The sequence below is a fragment of the Lithobates pipiens genome, unplaced genomic scaffold (genome assembly GCF_037356315.1).
Source record: "Lithobates pipiens isolate NorthernLeopardFrog02 unplaced genomic scaffold, aLitPip1_a1.2 Scaffold_8, whole genome shotgun sequence".
NCBI classification, from domain to species: Eukaryota; Metazoa; Chordata; class Amphibia; order Anura; family Ranidae; genus Lithobates; species Lithobates pipiens.
This window is the reverse complement of record NW_027507903.1, coordinates 386,242,150-386,265,521: the sequence shown is the minus strand read 5'-3', so window position 1 is coordinate 386,265,521 and position 23,372 is coordinate 386,242,150. Positions and strand designations below refer to the sequence as shown.

General features: G+C 43.7%; 2 protein-coding genes across 3 annotated transcripts in view; one reads left to right on the top strand and one right to left on the bottom strand.

Annotated features, from left to right (window-relative positions):
• VDAC1 (voltage dependent anion channel 1) overlaps positions 1-23,372 on the top strand; it is a 600,174-nt gene that overhangs the window by 52,958 nt on the left and 523,844 nt on the right. The gene's annotated exons all lie outside the window — the stretch shown is intronic.
• Positions 19,331-23,372, bottom strand: part of LOC143964191 (uncharacterized) — a 5,561-nt gene continuing 1,519 nt past the window's right edge. Inside the window, exons 3-5 of the mRNA XM_077473888.1 lie at positions 23,248-23,372; positions 21,642-21,755; positions 19,331-20,875 (exon numbers count right to left, since the gene is read on the bottom strand). The exon at positions 23,248-23,372 is cut by the window's right edge and continues 28 nt beyond it. Coding sequence (XP_077330014.1) covers positions 20,718-20,875; positions 21,642-21,755; positions 23,248-23,372 — 397 coding nt within the window. The 3' untranslated portion in view covers positions 19,331-20,717. The remainder of the gene's footprint in view (positions 20,876-21,641; positions 21,756-23,247) is intronic.

Below are 23,372 nucleotides of genomic sequence, written 5' to 3'. Positions count from 1 at the left end.
TTGCCTCTGTCGGGGACACTGCCCATGGCGATTGGCATTAGCAGAATGGGAATTGGCCACTGATGCACGGAGATGGGCATTAGCACTGTGAGTTCTGACACTGCCCCCTCCTTAAGGGCAGCCTCCAGATGTCTCTTCGAACCGAACCCTCTGGGAAGGAGTGATGAAAGGCCCATATGAGTCTCTGGGCATGGAGATTTGTTTCGGGCTGCCAGGAATTTTCTTCTGGGCCAAAGCCTCTCCATTTGATTAAATACTGGTTCTGCCCTTGTCGTTTCCTGTAATCCAAAATGGCTTCAATCTCCTCCCCATCCACCATCATAGCTTCTGGAGGTCCTACCTCACGATCCGGAAAGGAATTTGGTACATCGGGCTTAAGTAGTGAAGTATGAAATACAGGGTGGATCCTGAAATGAGTCGGGAGTTCAAGTTCATAGGCTACCGAATTGATCTCCTTAACTGGGAAGGGCCCCAAGTATCTGGATCCCAGTTTCTTGGAAGGGCATGCCAGTTTTAGGTTTGTAGTTGAAAGCCATTCACAGTCACCAACTTTTAAGCCCAATTCCCCCCTTCTTCTCTTGTCAAATAATTTTTTTATTAACTTCCTGTGCCTTAGAGATGGTTTCTCTAAGCACCCGATTGTTAGTGACAAAGAAATTCAATCTATCCTGGACAGCTGGCACAGCATTGGCAAAAATGAGGGATGAAATCCGTAATTGGAGAAGAATGGTGACTGATTTGTGGCAGAATTCGCATTCAACAACTCTACTCAAAGGCAGTAATGAGGCCCAATCTTGCTGAGAAAGAGGAGAAGCAACGTAGGTTCTGCTCCAACGTTTGATTAGTATGTTCATTCTGCCTGTTGGTCTGGGGGTGATAGGCTGAGGAAAAACTGAGTTTGAAGCCTAGTGCTTCACATAATGATTTCAAAAATTTTGATGTGAACTGTACTCCACGATCATAAACTATGTCACTGCGGATTCAGTAGAGCCTAACAATTTCTGCTGACGGGGTCCCTTTCATGGGGATAAAATGTGGCATTTTAGAAAAGTGATCAACTACCACGAAGATGGATGAAAACCCCTTAGAGGGAGGGAGCTCGAAAATGAAATCCATTGCGATCTTATCCCATGGACTTTCAGGGATAGGCAGTGGTCTCAATAGTCCCCATGCTTTATTTTTACTGTTCTTATTTCTGAGGCAGATCAGGCAAAAATTAATGTAGTTCCTGCAGTCCTTTGCAAGATTGGGCCACCAGAAGTGCCTTTAAACTATGTTCATAGTCTTGTGACCCCCAAAGTGACCTGCCAAGGGATAGTCATGGCAGACCTGTAGGGTGGTGGTGCACAGATTTTGAGGACAAAAATTTTATTTCCTCGCCAGAAGAGCCCATGCTTTTCTTGGAGGTTTGTACCTGGGGGTAGCAATGTTCTTAGGGATGCCTGACGGATTTGTGACACATAACTAGATTGGGTTAGTAAGAAATTCCCAGCTTGTAGGATAGTATCTGGTGGGGATAAAACCTTAGCCTCCGTTAAAATGCAGGATAATGCATTGGGTTTGATGTTCTTAGACCCTGGCCGGTAGGTAATATGGAAATTAAAATGAGAAAAGAAAAAAGCCCATCTTGCCGGTCTGGGTCTGAGGCGCTTGGCAGTCCTGAGATATTCTAAATTTTTATGATCTGTGAAGATCAATATTGGGTGTGCTGCTCCCTCCAGGAGGTACCGCCATTCTTCCGAGGCAGATTTTATTGCCAAGATTTCTCGGTCCCCTACGTCATAATTTATTTCCGATAAACCTAATTTATTTTCTTACATCAGGGGACACAGAGCCATAGTAGTTACTATGTGGGTTATAGATCGGACCAACAGGTGATGGACACTGGCACGCCCCTAAGGCAAGGCGTGTACCCCCCTATATAACCCCTCCAACTACTGGGAGTCCTCAGTTTTTTCGCCAGTGTCTAAGGTGTTGGTCAAGGGTAAAGATGTGCTGTGCTGAGCTCCACTGCAAGCTTCCCTGCTGGGACTAGCCATGCTGACCGGATCCGTTCTGATATCTTTTCATGGGCTAAATGTATTGTATCCAGGCCTTGTGTCAGAAGAAACTAGGTTTTGCTTGCGAGTGCTTCTCTTTTAGAGAGCTGGACCCTGGGATCCAGTACTTTTTGGTAGTAAGGCCATAAAGTTTTTCACTGGCAGGGTGCTGTCGCAGGTCCAGGATTGTGGTTAACTTGAGGTTCCCCGGTTCCTAAAGGTTGCCTAAAAGGTCTCGGAACCCACCGTGAAGGGTGAAGATTGGGTCTTTATCGCTGATAAATCCCTGCTGCGAGGATAAGGTAAGGGAGATTTTCTCAGGAATTTCTCCTTCTATGTATAATGTTGTCATGCATATGTGTCACCACTGGGGCCTGTATTGAGCACTCACTGTCCTGATGCTGGAAACAGCAAGGAAACCTTCACTCTCCTCTCCTCCAGCCGCAACAGATTCTCTGGTAAGAAGGGGTGGTCTGGTCTCCTCCTGTGCCCCCATTAAGCAGTTGCTTATTGCGATTTTCTTTTTTACCAAAAATATGTAGAATACGTATCGGCCGAAACCGTGGAAATTTTTTTTTTTAATATATATTTTTGGGGGATATTTATTATAGCAAAAAGTAAAAAATAATGTTTTTTTTTTATCTTAGAAATTATCTCTCTTTTTTTGTTTATAGCGCAAAAAATAAAAGCCGCAGAGGTGATCAAATACCACCAAAAAGCTCCAAAAAAATGTATATATTGTTTGGGACTCGCGTTGCACAACCGCGCAATAGTTAAAATGATGCAGTGCCGAAATGCAAAAAGTGCTCTGGTCTTAAGCCAGCAAAATGGTCCGGGGCTTAAGTGGTTAACATTATAGTAGTGTGGTTTGACCACAATGTCACAAAAAAGTCCGTCAGGTCGGGGGGGAATCCCAGGGCCCTGTGGGGCTCGGATGTCTGGAATGAGGCTTTTAATGAGGGAGTGTACTGCTTCTGGTATATCTGTGATGGTCTCGGGCAGTCCTCTGATTCTAGTTAAGCTAGTTAAGCCATCTTGACCTGTTTTTCAAGGTTGTCAATTTGGTCACCTCTATCTGGTTATACAAGTCTTGGAAGCGATCAGTGTTTTGATTAACTCGATCAAAGGGGACAGATTTAACATGGACTACTCCAGATAGATAACCATGTACCATCAGTGGAATCGAGGACTATCTTGATACTCAAAAAATAAAGCGAAATAAAAATTACACATATATTATTTAGAAAATTTCTTTAAAAAAAAATTAGTGGATAACCAGCCATGTTACAAATGTATACATTATAACACAAACAGTTTTAACGTGAAATGGTCCTACAAAATACACCACATGACTCAATAGTGGAAGCTCAGGAGGCAGGATCCTTCCTATTAGGATGCCCTACTTTGAGTTTAATGACGAGAGTGTGGGACACAGCGAAGGCCATATTAAAATACAGAGGATTTAATGAGTATACCCCCTTATGGAAGAATAGTAAATTGGGAGAACTGCAGAAGATGGGGACAGTAAGAGAATGGGAGAGATGTGGAATAAAATTTATTGCTCAGCTATACCAAGATGGTGCCCTGAAAACCTTTCAGGAACTGAGAGATTATTATTGCTCGACCAAATAAATCCTTCTATAAGTATTTGCAGGTCAGGCACGCACTGGAGGAGCAGTTTAGAGGGAGGACCTTAGAATGGAGCGCAATCCCAGTTCTTCAAAAAATAATGCAGAAACAGGAAAAGGTTTAATTTCAAAAATATACCCACATATAAACAAGGGGAGAATGAGAGGGATAGAGACCCCTATGTACAAGAGGAAGTGGGAAAAAGATGTGGGAGTTATCTCCGAAATACAATGGAATCGAATTCTTATACTGGCTCCGTTGGTATCACTCTCTCCCTCTCAGAGGATGTCACATCTGTTCTTATTATATAGAACCTATTATACTCCTCGTAAACGTTTTCAATTTGGCCGGCGGCCGGATGCAAGCTTCCCCCTGGTGCGGGGACATGGAGGGAGACATGATTCATATGTTTTGGAGATGCCCGAAGTTGATCCGCTACTGGACGGAGGTTACAGGAACCATTGATCGGGTTTTTGGAACCTCCACCAGGATGGAGGCGAAGTATTGTCTCCTGGGATTAGTTGAGGGAGTTGGAAACCCGGGAAGCAGCCAGACGGCGGTCCTGAGATGCCTATTTCAGGCAAGGAAATTGATTGCCCTAAGATGGTTGTCGGTGTCGCCTCCGTCCGGTAGAGAATGGTTAAATAGCATGAATGTGGTAATTCTTAAAGAGAAAGCGTTATATATAAAACAAGGGACTTTAAAGAAATATGACAAGATGTGGAAACCTTGGTGGGATGCCAGAGGGATTGATATGTGAATAATAATAGAGTGAAAAATAAATATTTTAACGATTAAAAGTGACCCAATATGAATTAAAGTAAGAGGACAAATGAACAGGGTGGAAGTGTGCGAGAATGGGGTTGGGAGGGAAGATTGATAGAGTGGGAATCTAGATTATATGGAACATCAGCCAGGATGGCCCTCATGATACCAATCCTCTCTTAGGTCACCCAAGATATGAATCATCCTTTTTTATATTTTTTATCTGATAAGGTGATGGGAGGGAGGGGGGACTGAGGGGATGTTCAATTTTGATGTATTTTGTAAACAAAATAAATATCTTAACCACTTGCCGCCCGCCCTATTACAAATAGACGGCGGCAAAGTGGTTTCATAATCCTAACCGGACGTCATATGACATGATCAGGATTATGAGCCGCTGCGCGCCCCCGGGGGCGCGCATCGCGGCGATCGTTGTTGCGGGGTGTCAGTCTGACACCCGGCAACTACGATCCCGGTAAAGAGTCTCCGACGGAGACTCTTTACCACATGATCAGCCGTGTCCAATCACGGCTGATCACAGTGTAAATGGGAAGAGCCGGTGATCGGCTTTTCCTCACTCGCGTCTGTCAGACGCGAGTAGAGGAGAGACGATCGGCTGCTCCTCTGACCGGGGGGGTCTGTGCTGATCGATTATCAGCACAGCCCCCCCCCCCCCCGAGGATGCCCACACTGGACCACCAGGGACGCCACCAGACCACCAGGGATGCCCAGCAGAGGTAATCCTCCAGGGATGCCAGTCAGGCACAATGGATGCCAATCAGTGCCCATAATGGATGGCAATCAGTGCCCACAATGGGCATCACTGATTGGCATGCATTATTGTTTGGCACTGATTGGCATCCATTAGTACAGTATAACACCTGTGTTGCCAATGAGTGCCCACCTGTGTTGCCAATGAGTGCCCACCTGTGCTGCCAATGAGTGCCCACCTGTGCCGCCAATGAGTGCCCACCTGTGCCGCCTATCAGTGACCACCCATGCCCATCTGTGCCGCCTACCCATGCCCATCTGTGCCGCCTACCCATGCCCATCTGTGCCGCCCATCCATGCCAATCCATGCCAGCTATCAGTGCCAATTTGTGCCCCCTATCTGTGTCCATCAGTGTCGCCCATCAGTGTCGCCCATCAGTGTCGCCCATCAGTGTCGCCCATCAGTGTCGCCTATCAGTGCCGCCTATCAGTGTCCATCAATGCCACCTCATCAGTGCCACTTCATTGGTGCCCATCAGTGCCGCCTTATCAGTGCCCATCAGTGTAGCCCCATCAGTGCCCATCAGTGTAGCCCCATCAGTGCCCATCCGTGAAGGAGAAAACGTACTTATTTACAAAGTTTTGAAACTGAAACAAAAAAAAAAACATTTTTTTTTTCAAAATTTTCGGTATTTTTTTATTTGTAGCACAAAAAATAAAAACCGCAGAGGTGATCAAATACCACCAAAAGAAAGCTCTATTTGTGGGAAAAAAATGATAAAAATTTCATTTGGGTACAGTGTAGCATGACCGCGCAATTGTCATTCAAAGTGCGACAGCGCTGAAAGCTCAAAATTGGTCTGGGCAGGAAGGTGTTTAAGTGCCCTGTATTGAAGTGGTTAATAAAGAAATAAAGTAAAAAAAAAAAAAAAAAGTAGGTTTCATGATATTTGTGTTAGGAATCTTCTCTTGTGATCAGTCAAAACTCCAGATGTATTGAGAAGCAGACAATTTATTTCTGATGTGGCCCACAAAAGGGAGACATGCTTACAGGGCAAGCTGCAGAAAACAGTCTCACAAAAGAATATGTCTCCCTCCTCCTCATACCTTACAAGAATACCACCTCTATGCTTCTATTGGCTGAGGAAACATAAATAACATGTCATGGTACGAACTGGTACTTTTATTTTGGCTATTCATGTTCCCCGTACATTCTTAGGCTATCATATTTAGTTAAATCTAATCATCCTACAACTTACTATGGAGTTAATTAGGACAAAACAATACAACAACTTAATACAATAATGTTCTCAGAAGTAGGTTTTTAAAAATCAGTCTAAGGAATATTGTTTTTCTAATAGTCACACAATAAACATTTAGAACTTTTCTAACATTCCCTCCTCTTTGTGTGACTATTTTATCTCAACACATTTCGATGATAGTCCCTGTGTTATACACTTTCGGACTGTATGTCATTAAGTTGAGCTTCAATGTCCACATAGGTCTCCTCAGAGGTAGAGAGGGTTTGATACATTGTTCTTGAGACTGCAGTTTCAATCAGTTTTTGTGAAAGTCCTCGAATACAGGGAATGCAGCAGCATCCGCAAGTGACCAAAACAGCCAAAGCCACAGCGATTGAGATCAAACATGATGTGATAAATCCAGTCCATTTACCGAACCATCCTTCAAGCCAGGTTGTGAATGGATCATTAATACCTGAGTTTTCCGCCAATTCATTCGATAGCGCAGTCAGTCCTTCCAAGGCTCTGGTCACGGTCCCTCCAGGAGCTGTATTGTTAGGGATAAAGGTACAACACATGCTACCAAACATTTTGCATACCCCTCCTCTTTCAGCTAGGACCATATCTAAAGTCATTGGGTTCTGCCAGGCCATTAGAGATGTGGGGGCCAACTATTCTGCTACGCCCTTCACAGCATCCCTAGTATAGTTTACAAATTGTTGCTGGTTATAATATATATAATTAATCCAGTCAACATTTTTATTTATAGTCACCCACCAGAGAAGAGACTCAAACCCAGCTGTCACCTGATTCCTGGCTTTAAACTCATCTGGCACCCCGCAAAGAACCCCAATCTCATCTATATAGATCTGAGAGTCAAATGACCCCAAGGGAGAGGTGTCCCTCCGATACTGTTGGGGACTCTTAGTCCACGGGTATTCTGACAGGATTCTTAGGGGCATAGCCAGCTGGACCATAGCGCAATCCCCTTGGGCATTGGCCGGTAGTCTAGCTCGCAGTTTCTTATCCCCACACATCCACCAGACATCAGCTCTCTGAATGTCATGTCCAACCCAGTCACCATTGTCCGTGTTAATCCTCTCCACACAGTAGTCATCGGGTAGTGACCCAAGATCCACCGCGCTACGGTTCCCTGGGAGTGCAAAACAAGTAAAGTTGCCCGGATAAGCGGTAACCGCTGGAGCTATCTGAGGTCTCTGTACTGGGGGAAACAACAAACTCAATGTGTGACAAGTAGAAGTTGTTTCAGGTTTATAGCTCTTATTATACAATTGCCACATACATTTTAAACCTTCTGGATCTGTATTGTGATCTAGAGGAAAAGGAACTGTTGCTAAATGTGGTCTGGCTCCGTCACAAACTAAACAGTTTTTCCTTTTTCAGAGTTTTAACCTCAACCATTCTTTTTTTTTTTTTTTTATTGTTTATTTCTTTATTTGACATATTACAAGTTATAACAGACCAAGTTACAATATAAGTATATATTTTACAGTTTTGTTTCCTTATACCGCTAATACATCATATTCTCGTTTTCCTATTTATTTCAATTGATCCGTGCAAAACAACTTTTTATATTTTTCTCTTAGGCCTCTTTCACACGGGGCGGATCAGTAATGATCCGCCCCGTGAAGATCCGCTCGCTCAGCGGGGATCGCTCCGTTGTCCCCGCTGAGCTGGCTGCGGACAGGGCGGTCTCCGCACACTGTGCAGGGACCGCCCTGTCAGCTCTCCGCTCTCCTCTATGGGGATCGGACGAGCACGGACCGTGTGTCCGTGTTTGTCCGATCCGCTCTGCAGACGGATAGAAAAATAGGATTTTCCTCCGTCTGCAGAATCGGACTGTTGCGGAGGCGGACTAAATCGAGTGTCTGCGGATGCTCATCCGCAGACACCCGATATCCCATAGGGATGAATGGATGTCCGTATTTCATCCGCAAACGGATGGATGAAATACGGACATACCATCAGCATGTGTGAAAGGGGCCTTATTCTTACTTGCCACTATCATATATACTACCTAACCATCCTTTAGACACAAGTATTTACAAACATACACACAGACATAAACACAAAAAACCCAAAATAAATAAAAAAATATAAAAAACACACGCACTCTCCGGGCGAAAAATCCATAGCGTAGTTTCCATAGGGAGTTATATATCACAAGCTGACAAAGGAGGAGAATGTTTATACCCACATCTTCCTTTGAATACTGCTTTTACTGTCCCACTCAAACAGAAAAAGAAAAACGATACTAACCACTCAATACAGACTCCCCCATTACCAATGAGGGTGGAGCTACCCGTGGATCCGATATCCATCGTTTCCATATTTTAATCCAGTTATTGGATTCTCCCCTATTGCAACCAATTTGTTGTTCTTTCAAGATGTTTTAATTTACCTGAAGACACCAGTCCTCAAGTAAAGGTGCATTCGAAGATATCCACCTTAGAGCAATTAACTTACGTGCAATAAACAATAGTCTGGTAACTAATATCATCACCTCCCTGGGAAAGAAACCTTCCTCGTCCAAATATCCCAGTAGACATGTCATAGGGGTCCTGTCGATATGCGTATTACATGTAGCATTGATTGTATTAACCACCTCTCACCAATATCTTGCCACTTTTGGACAATTCCACATCATGTGTATTAAATCCGCTGGAGACTTTTGACATCTAGGACACTCTGGAGAATCGCGTCTGCCCCACTTAAATAATTTAACTGGTGTTCTATATACCCTATATATTATAAATAGCTGCGTCAGGCAATGAGCCGGTGATAATGATACTAGGGGTACCCTTCTCAAAATAATTTGCCAGTTTTCATCTGAGATGTCCCCTATGTCTCTCTCCCAGCCTGTTCTACCAGGGCTGACAACTTTATCCTGATATAGTCTCATCAATTGACCATATAAAGACGAGATCAAGCCCTTTTTTTCCTCCCCCCTTGCTAATGATGTTATAAGTGGGGTAGGTTTTATCACTATCTTTTCCCTTCTAAACTGAGTTTGAATCGCATGCCGTAATTGTAAATATTTATAGAAGTGACTAGAAGGCAGTTGAAAGGATTCTTGCGGGTCCTGGTCCTGGTCCAGGTCCTTAGAGTGCCAGCTTTCGAATCCCTCCAATTTATATAATTCTTGGAGGGATTCGAAAGCTGGCACTCTAAGGGGCTTCAATATATAGAACAGATGTTTACACATAACGTTCTGCGCTCCTTTCAGGACCTGCAAGAATCCTTTCAACCATTCTAACCATTCATTTTTTTCTTGATAGCCCGTCTCCAAAGCTATGGCATCTTCTATTGTTACGTTAGTGAATCTTATAGTTTTACTCAGAACTTCTATTTTAGTATGGCCTTCTTCTTTCCCTTCTGAGTCTACCTTTTCCTGTTGTCTAGTTTTATTAGGTGGTAATACTTCAAGGAAAAATGTTCCTGAGGGGTCAGTTCCTGACATCCATGCTCCCATGGAATACAACCGCTGATCTTCCTTTCTCGGCTCCTTTAATGTTCTTAATAGTTGGTTACAGTTCTTACTATGTGTGCAGGGGGAGTTGGCCGCTTTTGTGATTATGAGTCTCTCCTTTATTCCACTCTTTTTAGCCCCTGGTTGATTATACCCCCAATCTTGATGTGCTGTAGTCCTCAGGGCCTGATCCCATGCTTGACATCCTGCTCTATTCCAGAGCCAGCAGATATAGTTATCTGCCCATAGAAGTCCTCTAGCCCCAGTAGTATCCCCACAATCTGCAATCTGACAGAAGTCTACCAGTATAGTGCTAGTTATTCCCTCTATAAAGTTTTAGATTTAATGCTTTTCCTGTGCTTTCCTAATCCAAAGGTTCCTCTACTCTTCCATAACGTATAACCCCTCTTATGGATGCCTCTCCCAGAGTCACCAGTAACCCAAGGATTATTACTGTCCCTTTCATCCTAACCAGCTACAGAGTTCCAGCGGATAGGATAGGGGAATTGGAAGGGGAGGGAGACTTCACCGGTTTGAGACAAGTCCCACCTTGTGTGAGACCTCCCTTTGTAGCCGGATTTTCGGAACCTCTTGTAGCCATCTGGCCCTATTCTGCCTGTAAAACCTTTTTGTAATGGGACTGGTGAATCCAGGTAGACCTCTCTGCAATCCTTATCGCAGTAGGGGTAGTTAAGAGGACTTTGAAAGGACCATCCCACCTTGGGGAGAACCACTGCTTTTTTCTTATTACTTTTTATTGAGACCCAATCTCCCACATGCACCTTTTCATCTTCTTAAATTGGACCTTCTAGACCAGAACCAAAATCATTAGTATGCCTTTGTATTAACAACCTAGACATGTATTCTGCTGGTGTGTGCTCAGACTGCTCATTAGGTGTTTCATTTGATTGTAAGGGTATCTTATATGGCCTTATCATTCCAAATGGGCTTAAAGCTTCTTTTGGGGGTGTGATATACATACTGGTCACAGCTACTAGTAGGCAATACATTCAATTATTTTTACCTGTTTCTTCCATAGCTTTTCTCAGTTTGCTTTTTAGAATGCCATTATGTCTTTCTACCAATCCAGCTGATTGGGAATGATAGGCACAATGGTATTTCACTTTAATTCTCATCACTTCTGTCAAATGTTGTATATTTTTAATTACAAAATGAGGTCCATTATAATTGTCTGTGCATCTGCACTTCCTGTCGGGAATATCTCCACCCATTTGGTCAGGGTGCCTGGTTACCAAACAATATTTCTTCCTTTCACATTTGTCTAATACAATAAAATCCATGCAAATGTGTTGGAATGGATATTGCGGTGTAGGGAACTTCCCTTTCTGTGGTCTTATACCTCCCTGAGCATTGTGTCTTGCACATATAAGACATTGACAGCAAAAAAGTTGTTTTTAGTAGTTAGTGAAGCCATAGACTGTACATACCTTAACCACTTGCAGACCAGACCATTTTGCTGGTCAAAGACCAGACCACTTTTTGCGATTCGGCACTGCGTCGCTTTAACTGACAATTGCGCGGTCGTGCAACGTGGCTCCCAAACAAAATTGACGTCCTTTTTTTTCCCACAAATAGAGCTTTCTTTTGGTGGTATTTGATCACCCCTGCGGTTTTTATTTTTTGCGCTATAAACAAAAATAGAGCGACAATTTTGAAAAAAATGCATTATTTTTTACTTTTTGTTATAATAAATATCCCCCAAAAATATATAAAAAAACTGTTTTTCCCCTCAGTTTAGGCCGATACGTATTCTTCTACATATTTTTGGTAAAAAAAATCACAATAAGCGATTATTGATTGGTTTGCGCAAAAGTTATAGCGTTTACAAAATAGGGATAGTTTTATAGCATTTTTATTAATAATTTTTTTTTACTAGTAATGGCGGCGATCAGCGATTTTTATTGTGACTGCGACATTGTGGGGGACCCATCGGACATTTTTGACACATTTTTGGGACCATTGTCATTTATACAGTAATCACTGCTATATAAATGCAGTGATTCCTGTGTAAATGACACTGGCAGTGAAAGGGTTAACCAGTGGGTGGCAGTGTAGGGGTTAAGTGTCCCTAGGGGTGTGTTACTAACTGTGGGGGGGGGGTTGGGCTTTCATTTAGTGAACACTGATCTCTGCTCCAATCACATGGAGCAGAGATCAGCGTCACTAGTTGCTAGGCAGAATGGAGAAATGTTGTTTACACAGCATTTCCTCCATTCGGCCGCTCCGTGAGACGATCGCGGGGATGCCGACCAGCGCGGGATTGAATATTGGACGTACCTGTACGCCAATATGCCTGCCCGTGCCATTCTGTCGACGTACATCGTCGTGCGCTGGTCGGGAAGTGGTTAAATAAACATCTCAGCCATCCCCCTGTTTGACACATGAGTTACTCCATGTGTCAATACTGCTGCATATCAGTAAGGACTGTATGATCTATCTCTATGGATTTCTCGTCCTGTCATTATTTTATGTGTTTCTTGTGCCGCTATTTTGGCAGCTTCATCTGCCCTTTGAGATGGGGTCTGTATACATTGTGTGATTGACATTTGCAGATTGCAAGCTTTTTTTTTTTTTTTTGGTAACTGTATTGCATCTAGGAGTTCTAAAATGAAGTCCGTGTGTGAAATTGGTTTACCACTGGAGGTGACCATCCCCCTGTTTTTCCATTGTTGTGCAAAAACACGTACCGTTGAAAAGGCATATTGACTGTCAGTGTATATGGTTACGAATTTTCCTTCTGACAGTATGCATACTCTTGTCAGTGCTACAAGTTCTGCAACTTGTGCTAAATAATATTTTGGTAGTGGCCCCGCTTCCAAAATCTCATCCTGTGTCACTACTGCATATCCTGTTGCATTTGTGCCATCTGGATTTTTCTTACTAAAATCATCAACAAAAAGTGTCATGTCAGGGTTAGATAACGGTATATCTTGCAGATCACTTTGTGGCTGTGCCTTTTCAGTGATGGCAGTAGAGCAGTCATGTTTTATGACCATCAGTGGGAAGTGATAGTAGTGTGGATGGGTTTAATGTAGTACACCTCTGTATTGTTAAGTGAGGTTGTGTCAAGAGTATTGTCATACAGGAAAGGTGTCGTGCTGGGCTCAAATGTGATATCTTTTGTTGTAACAGGATAACAGACACTGCATGTGGTACCTTTCATAGTTAGTAAAGTTGAATAAAGACACCAGTCCATCCGGTTCAGCCTGAGTGAGTGTCTAGCCCCTACCCCTGTACATTGCACACTCACATTGGTCTCTACCCTCAAGGATCCAACGTCCCCATTCATACAGTGACTACAAGTAGTATTCAACCCCGTGCAGATTTAGCAGGTTTGATAAGATGCAAATAAGTTAGAGCCTTCAAACTTTAAACAAGAGCAGGATTTATTAACAGATGCATAAATCTTACAAACCAAAAAGTTATGTTGCTCAGTTAAATTTTAATAAATTTTAAACATAAAAGTGTGGGTCAATTATTATTCAACCCCTAGGTTTAATATTTTGTGGAATAACCCTTGTTTGCAATTACAGCTAATAATCGTCTTTTATAAGACCTGATCAGGCCGGCACAGGTCTCTGGAGTTATCTTGGCCCACTCCTCCATGCAGATCTTCTCCAAGTTATCTAGGTTCTTTGGGTGTCTCATGTGGACTTTAATCTTGAGCTCCTGCCACAAGTTTTCAATTGGGTTAAGGTCAGGAGACTGACTAGGCCACTGCAACACCTTGATTTTTTCCCTCTTGAACCAGGCCTTGGTTTTCTTGGCTGTGTGCTTTGGGTCGTTGTCTTGTTGGAAGATGAAATGACGACCCATCTTAAGGTCCTTGATGGAGGAGCGGAGGTTCTTGGCCAAAATCTCCAGGTAGGCCGTGCTATCCATCTTCCCATGGATGCGGACCAGATGGCCAGGCCCCTTGGCTGATAAGCAGCCCCACAGCATGATGCTGCCACCACCATGCTTGACTGTAGGGATGGTATTCTTTGGGTCGTATGCAGTGCCATCCAGTCTCCAAACGTCACATGTGTGGTTGGCACCAAAGATCTCGATCTTGGTCTCATCAGACCAGAGAACCTTGAACCAGTCTGTCTCAGAGTCCTCCAAGTGATCATGAGCAAACTGTAGACGAGCCTTGACATGACGCTTTGAAAGTAAAGGTACCTTACGGGCTCGTCTGGAACGGAGACCATTGCGGTGGAGTACGTTACTTATGGTATTGACTGAAACCAATGTCCCCACTGCCATGAGATCTTCCCGGAGCTCCTTCCTTGTTGTCCTTGGGTTAGCCTTGACTCTTCGGACAAGCCTGGCCTCGGCACGGGAGGAAACTTTCAAAGGCTGTCCAGCCCGTGGAAGGCTAACAGTAGTTCCATAAGCCTTCCACTTCCGGATGATGCTCCCAACAGTGGAGACAGGTAGGCCCAACTCCTTGGAAAGGGTTTTGTACCCCTTGCCAGCCTTGTGACCCTCCACGATCTTGTCTCTGATGGCCTTGGAATGCTCCTTTGTCTTTCCCATGTTGACCATGTATGAGTGCTGTTCACAAGTTTGGGGAGGGTCTTAAATAGTCAGAAAAGGCTGGAAAAACAGATAATTAATCCAAACATGTGAAGTTCATTGTTCTTTGTGCCTGAACTACTTCTTAATACTTTAGGGGAACCACACAGAATTCTGTTGAATTGAGGGGTTGAATAATAATTGACCCTCTGAATAAACTTTTCACTATTTAAAAAAAAAAATTAAACAAAGAAATAACATTCTTTTTTGCTGCAGTGCATTTCACACTTCCAGGCTGATCTACAGTCCAAATGTCACAATGCCAAGTTAATTCCGAATGTGTAAATCTGCAGGGGGTTGAATACTACTTGTAGGCACTGTATACCAGGGCCAACCCGGGACAGAAGCCAATCAACCCACCTGCATGTCCCCGGAGTGCGGGAGGAAACCAGAGCACCCGGAGGAAATCCACGCAGGCACAGGGAGTACATGCAAACTCCAGGCAGGTAGTGTCATGATTGGGATTTGAACCAGCGACCCTTTTTACTGCTAGGTGAGAGTGCTAACCACTTCACCGCTGCTGCTACCAGTGCTTGTACACAGGGTGGAAGTGCTCTAGTTGCACTGTCTAATTTTGTAGAGTAGTCCTTCCTCTAAAACCACCTGTGGCTCTCCCTCTATGAGACCCCTCTGGTTCTGCCTCAGCAGTGTACTCTTCTGCATCCTCCTCTCCTTCATCACCTTGCAGAAAAACCTTTACTTTCACGTTCTTTTTTGCCTTTGTTTTCAAATACTTCTCAGAATGCTTAGCATATTGTAAAACATCTAAAACTGATGCAGTTCGGTAAGTAACCATGTTTTTAACAATGTAATCCTTATGATCCTGTTTCAAACCATTTAAAAAAAAAAACAATCTTTAGCTGTTGCTGATATGCACTATTCACACCCTCAGCTTCGGGGAGCCTGGAGAACACTCTAAAAATCTCTCGTGATTTATTTAGGTAGTCACTGACACTTTCCTTGTCTTCTTGTACTGTCATATTTATTTTTTGCCATTCAGTCCGTTGTACCCATCTAAGCTGGCATCTGTTCAGTAAGGCAGTCAACCTGTTCCCTAATGCCCCGTACACACGATAAGATTATCGTAAGAACGTTCTTCCGAATATAATTGTATACGAGTCTATAATCGAATCGGCCGCCTCATACACACGTTAAGAATATCGTACGAACATCCATCCAAATATAATCGTATGCGCGTCTAGAATCGAATCGGCAGCGTAGTTATTATCAGAAAATCCCCGTACGATCAACTCAAACGTCCCCTGTGCGTAGGTACGTTCTGCAGCGTGGTAGTCGGAGGTGATGTCAGAACTTGACCTTGTGTAGGCCACGCCTTTGGGTTCGCAGTGGCGTGGAGATCGTAGCATAGAAAGAAGTGTGTTCGTGCACGTGTGTTCGTTCGTGTGAATTTCGCTATATACGACAGTTCTTTTCGGAACATGGACATATACATGGAAGAGCAAACACTGCCACTGGTAATGCTTGGAGTTTTGGCCATCCAAAATGGTTTGAAAAAAAAGAAGAAGAAAAGGAGCATATGGTCAAAGCAATGGCTGCAGAACCGAGACAACTATTCACATATGACCTTACTGCAAGAATTACAGGAGAATAATCCTGACGATTACAGAAACTACCTCAGAATGGACGATGAATGTTTCCAGGAATTGTTGCAGCTGGTGACACCATTAATAAAAAAACAAACTACAATTATGCGGCAGCCAATAAGTCCAGAGCAGAGATTAATTGCAACACTGAGGTATCTTGCAACCGGGAGAAGTCTGCAGGACCTAAAATTCTCCACAGGAATATCACCTCAATCACTGGGGAGAATAATACCAGAAACCTGCCAGGCCATCATTGATGCGCTTCAGAGAAACTATGTCAAGGTAAATTATGTCAACCTACCAATAGTAACCACCTAGGCCCCTTTCACACGGGGCAGATCAGTAATGATCCCCCCGTGATGATCAGCTCTCCGCACTTCTCTATGGGGGATGGGATGAGCACGGACCATCTGTCCGTATTCTCCCGATCCGCAGATGGATTGAAAAATAGGATTTTCCTCCGTCTGCAGAATTGGACCATAGCGTAGGTGGACAATAGTGGGTGTCTGCTAATGTTCACCCGCAGACACCCGCTATCCCATAGGGATGCATGTATGTCCGTATTTCATCGCAAACGGATGGATGAAATACGGACATACTGTCTGCATGTGTGAAAGGGGCCACCGGACCATTTTGATGGTGAAAGACCAGACCACTTTTTGTGATTCAGCACTGCGTTGCTTTAACCACTTGCTTACTGGGCACTTAAACCCCCCTCAGTCCCAGACCAATTTTCAGCGCTGATGCACTTTGAATGACAATTGTGCGGTCATACAACACTGTACCCAAATGAAATTTTTATCATTTTTTTCCCACAAATAGAGCTTTCTTTTGGTGGTATTTAGTTACAGCTGGGAGTTTTATTTTTTGCTAAACAAACAAAAAAAATGCAAAAAAAAAAAAATCATGTTTTAATAGTTTGTTATAAAATTTTGCAAACGGGTCATTTTTCTCCTTCATTGAAGTGCGCTGATTAGGCGGCACTGATGGGCAGCATTGGTGGGCACTGATGGGCTGCATTGGTGGGCACTGATAGGCTGCACTGGTGGACACTGATAGGCATAGTTAAGGCGGCACTAATAGGCACAGATAAGGCGGCACCGATGGGCACAGAAGGCGGCACTGATGGGCAAAGATGGGCACAGATAAGATGGCACAGATAAGTGGCACGGATGGGTGGCACGGATGGGCACTGATAGGTACCACTGATAGATGGGACTGATGGGCACTGATAGGTGGCACTGCTGGGCGGCACTGGGGTGCAGCACCTTTGAGGCACTGTGGGTGGCACTGCTGGGTGGCACTGTGGGCACTGACGGGGGGCACTTACTTTTATTCAGGATGGCACTGCAGGGGGCAGGTGGGCACTGGCAGGGGGCAGGTGGTCGCTCGTATTGCTGGCCGTGATCGGGACTAATGTCCCGATCACGGCCGCCGGTGATCGTTTTTTTTTTTCTCCTCGCGCTATCAGCGCGAGGAGGAATAATAGCCGATTACCGGCTCCGTTCTATCACATGATCAGCTGTCATTGGCTGACAACTGATCACGTGATAAGGGGTCGGGATCGACCCCTTGCACGGATCGGTGATCAGGCGAGTCTCATGGACTCGCCGATCACAGAGCACGCCGCGCGCGCCCGCCGCTCGTGCACGGGACGACGTCAATAGACGTCCCGGCAAAGTAGATCCGCGCTAATGCCGTCATTTGGCAATAGCGCGGATCCCAAGTGGTTAACTGACAATTGCGCGGTCAAGCGAAGTGGCTCCCAAACAAAATTGACGTCCTTTTTCTCCCACAAATAGAGATTTCTTTTGGTGGTATTTGATCACCTCTGCGGTTTTTAATTTTTGCGTTATAAACAAAAATAGAGCGACAATTTTTAAAAAAAAAATGGTTAACTAACTTACTTTGTATAGATTTTTTTTTTTTTAGAAGTTTAATATAGAAAAGAATCCAAAAAGTATATTACATAGAATCTAATCTAAAGTATATTCAAACTCTATATTTTTTTGTTGCTTTTACAGTTTCCAAGCAACCCACCCGAGTGGATGGAAGTTGCTAATAAATTTAAAGAATTGTGGAATTTCCCCAATTGTGGAGGAGCCATTGACGGCAAACATGTGCGCATCGTTCCACCACCAAATTCTGGATCCTACTATTTCAACTACAAAGGTTTCTACAGCATCATAATGCTAGCGGTAGTAGATGCCAAATATAATTTTCTATATCTCGATATAGGAAAAAATGGCCGGAACTCTGATGGTAGTGTAATCCAGCAGACAGAATTCTACCACCGTCTCAAAAATGGAACACTTAACCTGCCCACACGTGACGACACTTTGGAAAATATGAACTTTGTGTTTGTAGCTGATGATGCGTTCGCATTAAGTGAAAATGTTTTAAAACCATTCCCTATGCGTAACCTGACTCCAGACCAAAGGATCTTCAATTACAGACTATCAAGGGCCCGCAGGGTGGTAGAAAATGCCTTTGGGATCTTGGCCAACAGATTTCGTTTGTTCCTAACAAGCATAAATATGTCAATAACTAATTGATATTCTTGTGCTTTGTTGCTGTGTCTTACACAACTACTTACGGCAACATTCCCCAGCATACAGTACCCCTTTACCAAGGGATCCGGACACAATGGCAGTGCCTAGTGTTAGTGGCTTTGGTGGTCAAGAAACTACGGAAGTGCTCACACCGTTGAGCAGTGCACACCCGAGATTGCCTACATTAAATGCAAGGCAATGCAGATTGGAATATCTGAACTACTTTTCTGGAATTGGAGCAGTGCCCTGGCAGTCAGATATGTAAAAAAAATAAAAATAAAGCTTACAGACACTTGATGAATTGATGTTTCACATATGAAATACCATATTTCAACGTCACATTCTGTTGTAACACTTTTATATGTCATTAAACTGACTTATGTGAACAATGTTTCAGTGTGATATGCATAGCTACAATGCCTTCCAGTGTATAATTGTAAAGTGTAAAAATGCATTTTAACCACTTCCCGCCTGCCGGTCTTCATATGACGTCCTTGACATTGTGCGGGGATATCTTAATGATGCCTGCAGCTACAGGCATCATTCAGATATCATCTTTTGTAGCTGGCGATTCCAAGGTTGATCATAGCGCTTATTCCGCTGCTCGATAGTTTTTACAGGAGGCGAGAGTGGACTCCCCCCCCCCCCCCCCCCCCCCCTCCCGCCGGTGCTTCTACCAACTCACCATTACAATCAAAGAAAAAAAGGGACAAAAACAAAATCACAGCGCAAATGTTTTTATTCGACTAGAATAAAGAAGACTATGATGGTGCACACAAAGGAACAGTAGCTCAATGATTCAATAAGGAAAGTTTTTTTAGTTTGTTTTGTTTACAGAGAAACATAATTATTGTTTTAATATTTGTACGGACTGACATATTATCCAGTAATCATGGACATGTTTAGTTGTCCTTGGCCTCTATAAGGGGAGGATCCAGAACAGGAATATGCTATTAGCAGACCTCCAGCTGCTGCACAACTACAAGTCCCATGAGGTATAACAAGACTGACAACCACAAGCATGACACCCAGAGGCAGACACATGATGGGCCTTGTAGTTAGGTAACAGCTGGAGTTCTGCTAATTGCATATCCCTGATCAAGAACATATACATTATTGATATACTTTGTACATATCGATTACAAACGTAAACAATATAAACATTATTCCAGCCTCTGCGTTATGCAGTACCATGTGGTCAATTGGGGGGTGGGGTTTCAGTGTTCTAAAGACAAATGCCACCTCCATTGGATAGTGTCCGCCCTGTACTGGGCAGGCATAGCTTTTGCACAGTACGGATGACAAAGTAGACGCAAAAGGTCTGTGAAGATGAACAGCTGTACTCAGCGCCTGTCCACAATACTACATAGAGTCCCACGCTCCAGATGCTTGTGGGGGTTTGTAACAGGGCCCTCACGGCTCACTTGCTAGCCACATTTCTGCAATGGCCTCGCTATGTCCACTTGAAGTATTGGATCTTGAACCTGGACTCAGGGCATGTATTAAGTGCACAGGCGCCGGGTAGAGCTGCCCATCAGCTGTTTATCTTCATAGACTTTTAAAATATATTTTGTCCTCCGAACTGCAGTAGCACAGTATAGGGCGCAACATATTCGATGTGGGAGATCGACACGACACTTTGAGCCGTTAGGATGAACCTGTACATACTCAAACAAGTGTTTCCGATGGTCCCCCCCACCCATGACCAAATGTGGTACTGTATATTATAGAAGCCATTATGTTAGGAATTCTAGTCGTTTGTACAGTTTACAAGTAGAAAAATCTGTTGAATCTAAATTCAACTGTATACATCATTTTTAAAAGCTTTTATATAGAAAAATATAAAAGAACAACAAGTGCCAATAAAAACTGTTTCTATTTTTTGTCAAAGACAGATCTAGAGGATTCTGCCCTGACCATTAGTGAAGTACAATATACGTTCACATGGCAACCGTGCCTATGTACCAAAAGGAACACACATACTTCAAAAAGTGACAACAGTGCCTTGCTGATAGTGGGAGATAGCGCCACACTAACAAAAACAAAAACAAACAAACATACTGAACAAATAACATATGGGTAAACACTGAGAGGCAAAGTACACAGGTCTAATATAACTCTTGTCCAATTTTGGCCAAAAGATCAATTAGATATTTCAAGCGAGTGATGATTGATGATGTGCAATCCTTAATTGTTTGTAGTTCCGCGGAGCACTGCAATAATGCAGATGACATCTGTCCAACTGTAAAGGTGTTGAATACTGGTCCTACAAAAAGGTGATAAGAAAAAAAAATTTAGATTATAGTCAACGGAAAAGTTCTAAAACATATATTGTTAATGCCATGTTTTTAGGTGAGTCTATTCGCCTAATAGGGGTCATTGTGCATATTAAACTTGGCCAGCCTTCCAGACAATACTTAAGTTATGGTGAATTCTGTATATTGAGGGGTGTCATGACAGGTAAATGCGAGGGGAGGGGGCGAACACGTGCCTCCAACTAACCTCACCGCACATCGCTTCCCATCCATGACATCCTTGCCTCGGCATCTGCACCGAGGTGGCACAAGTACTAGACCCCTTTGCCAGTCAAGGTGTCTCATGGTGTCAGGCCTCTTCATTCTGTCAGGCTAGCCGGCTTGCCTATTACTCACCTGTCACCTGACGAGTGACAGGTCAGCCACCTGTGGACAGGCGTCCGTGCCCGCGTTTAGCATGTGCAGAAAAGGGAACATTCTCCTCACTACCTACAAACACACTAAAATTATATTGATAAATGTATTTTTTACATGAAGAATTGTGTTTGATAATTAACTGAACTAATGTTATGCTTCAAAGAAAATCGATATCCTTATACAGCTGGAGGAACCCAGGTGAACCAATAGAAATACAGCTCTGAGTGAGGGGGGGGGGGGTGATGGAACATGTGCGTGACCTCCATATACAGTTGGTGTGTGTATAGATAATGTCCTCTATATACAGTGTGCATGTGTAGAGAGAGCGAGGGAGAGCGAAATTTTAAAATTGTACATTACGTGAAGGTGACGAGCGCTCCAAGAAGTCTTCTTGATTGTTTGTTGATAGTGTATCCTCACCATTGCTAGGCACATCTTTGATTTCCTGCTCATTTTCAATGATTATTATATCATCTGAAAAGATAACAAAAGCTGCAATAAACCCTTTATTTGTAATGTACATTACATCTGTAATGCAAATGATTGATTTAGATTATATTAGAACTCAATAATAATGAAATAGCTTCCCTGAAACTAATCATTTCTCAACTGTTATAAAAGAAAGAACAATTCGACCATGATCTTTTCTCTTATAGCTCTTGGGACCCGTTATTAGCTGAGAGTGTTCTTAAAGGGATTGTAAATTAACAAATAAAAAAAATAACAAACATGTTATACTTACCTCCAACTGTGCAGCTCGTTTTGCACAGAGTGGCCCCTAACCTGCTCTTCTGGGGTCCCTGCTTCCTCCCGCAGGTACTTCTCATGTTCATGCAAACTCACTCACATGGTAAGAAGCACCTGCGTGCGTGGTCCCATGGTACAGCCGGTGGCTATAGCCGCTTGATGTATCACACAGCCCCGCCCCCTGTCGCGCCACGTCATTGGATGTGATTGACAGCAGCGCAAGCCAATGGCTGCACTGCTTTCAATCCATCCACTCCAGCCAATCAGCGGCCAGGCTGAGTGGTAGAGAGGACGGCGCGGGCGAGCGCGGCACTTTTGAGGGGTCAGGTAAGTATAAAGGGGGGGCTGGGGCGCCGACACAGATGTTTTTTAACCTTAAAGCGGGAGTCCGCCGGGACTCCGCTTTTTTTTTTTTTTATAAAAAAGCCAGCAGCTACAAATACTGCAGCTGCTGACTTTTAAAATAGTGACACTTACCTGTCCAGCGGCCAGGTAAGGGGCCCTTATTGCGCAACGAGTTGCGCTGCGCAATAAGGATGGTCCCCGCTGCCTCTGGGATCAGTGTGTTTCCCAGCAGGCAGCGGGGCACTTGCGGAAAGGGACAGGCATTTGCGGAAAGGGGCGTAATCTACACCCCTTTCCGCAGAGAGCTATCCCGGAAGTGGGTGCAGATACCTGTACTGTACAGGTATCTGGACCCCCCTCCCCCCTGAAAGGTGCCAATTGTGGCACCGGAGGGGGGGAGGGTTCCGATGAGCGGAAGGTCCACTTTAGGGTGGACCTCCGCTTTAATGCATAGAATGCATTAAGGTGAAAAATCATTTACCTTGACAACCCCTTTGAGTCTGCTCTCCCTGCTGACTTAACTCCCATCCTTCCACTTAGCTTGCAAATCCTGACTTGGAAGTCAGGATCCTCCAGCTAACTTGATTGATGTCCCGAGCAGAAGCAACGCTTTAATAAACAGTCAACATAGCTCCGCTTGTGGAGGAGTGAGAATTGAGCCATCAACTGTGTTCAGTGGCTCAGTTCTCAGGGCATAAACGCCAGGGGCAGATGAAGCATCAGCCTGATGATGCATACACCGATATAATAGCTAAAATAAACTATTTAAAAATAAAAAATAAAAATAATTTATATTATACATATACACACACTATTAAAAAAAATAAAAAATAAATAGAAAATCAAACATCAATTATGTATCCAACATACATACCTTTTTGGGGTATACCCAGATTAGAGGATTCATCAAAGGTCACGTGACCACTGTCTTCCTCTTCAATTAGCTGTGTTGCTGCATAAATAGATGGCCCCTGGCTTGACTGACAAACTACCACATCT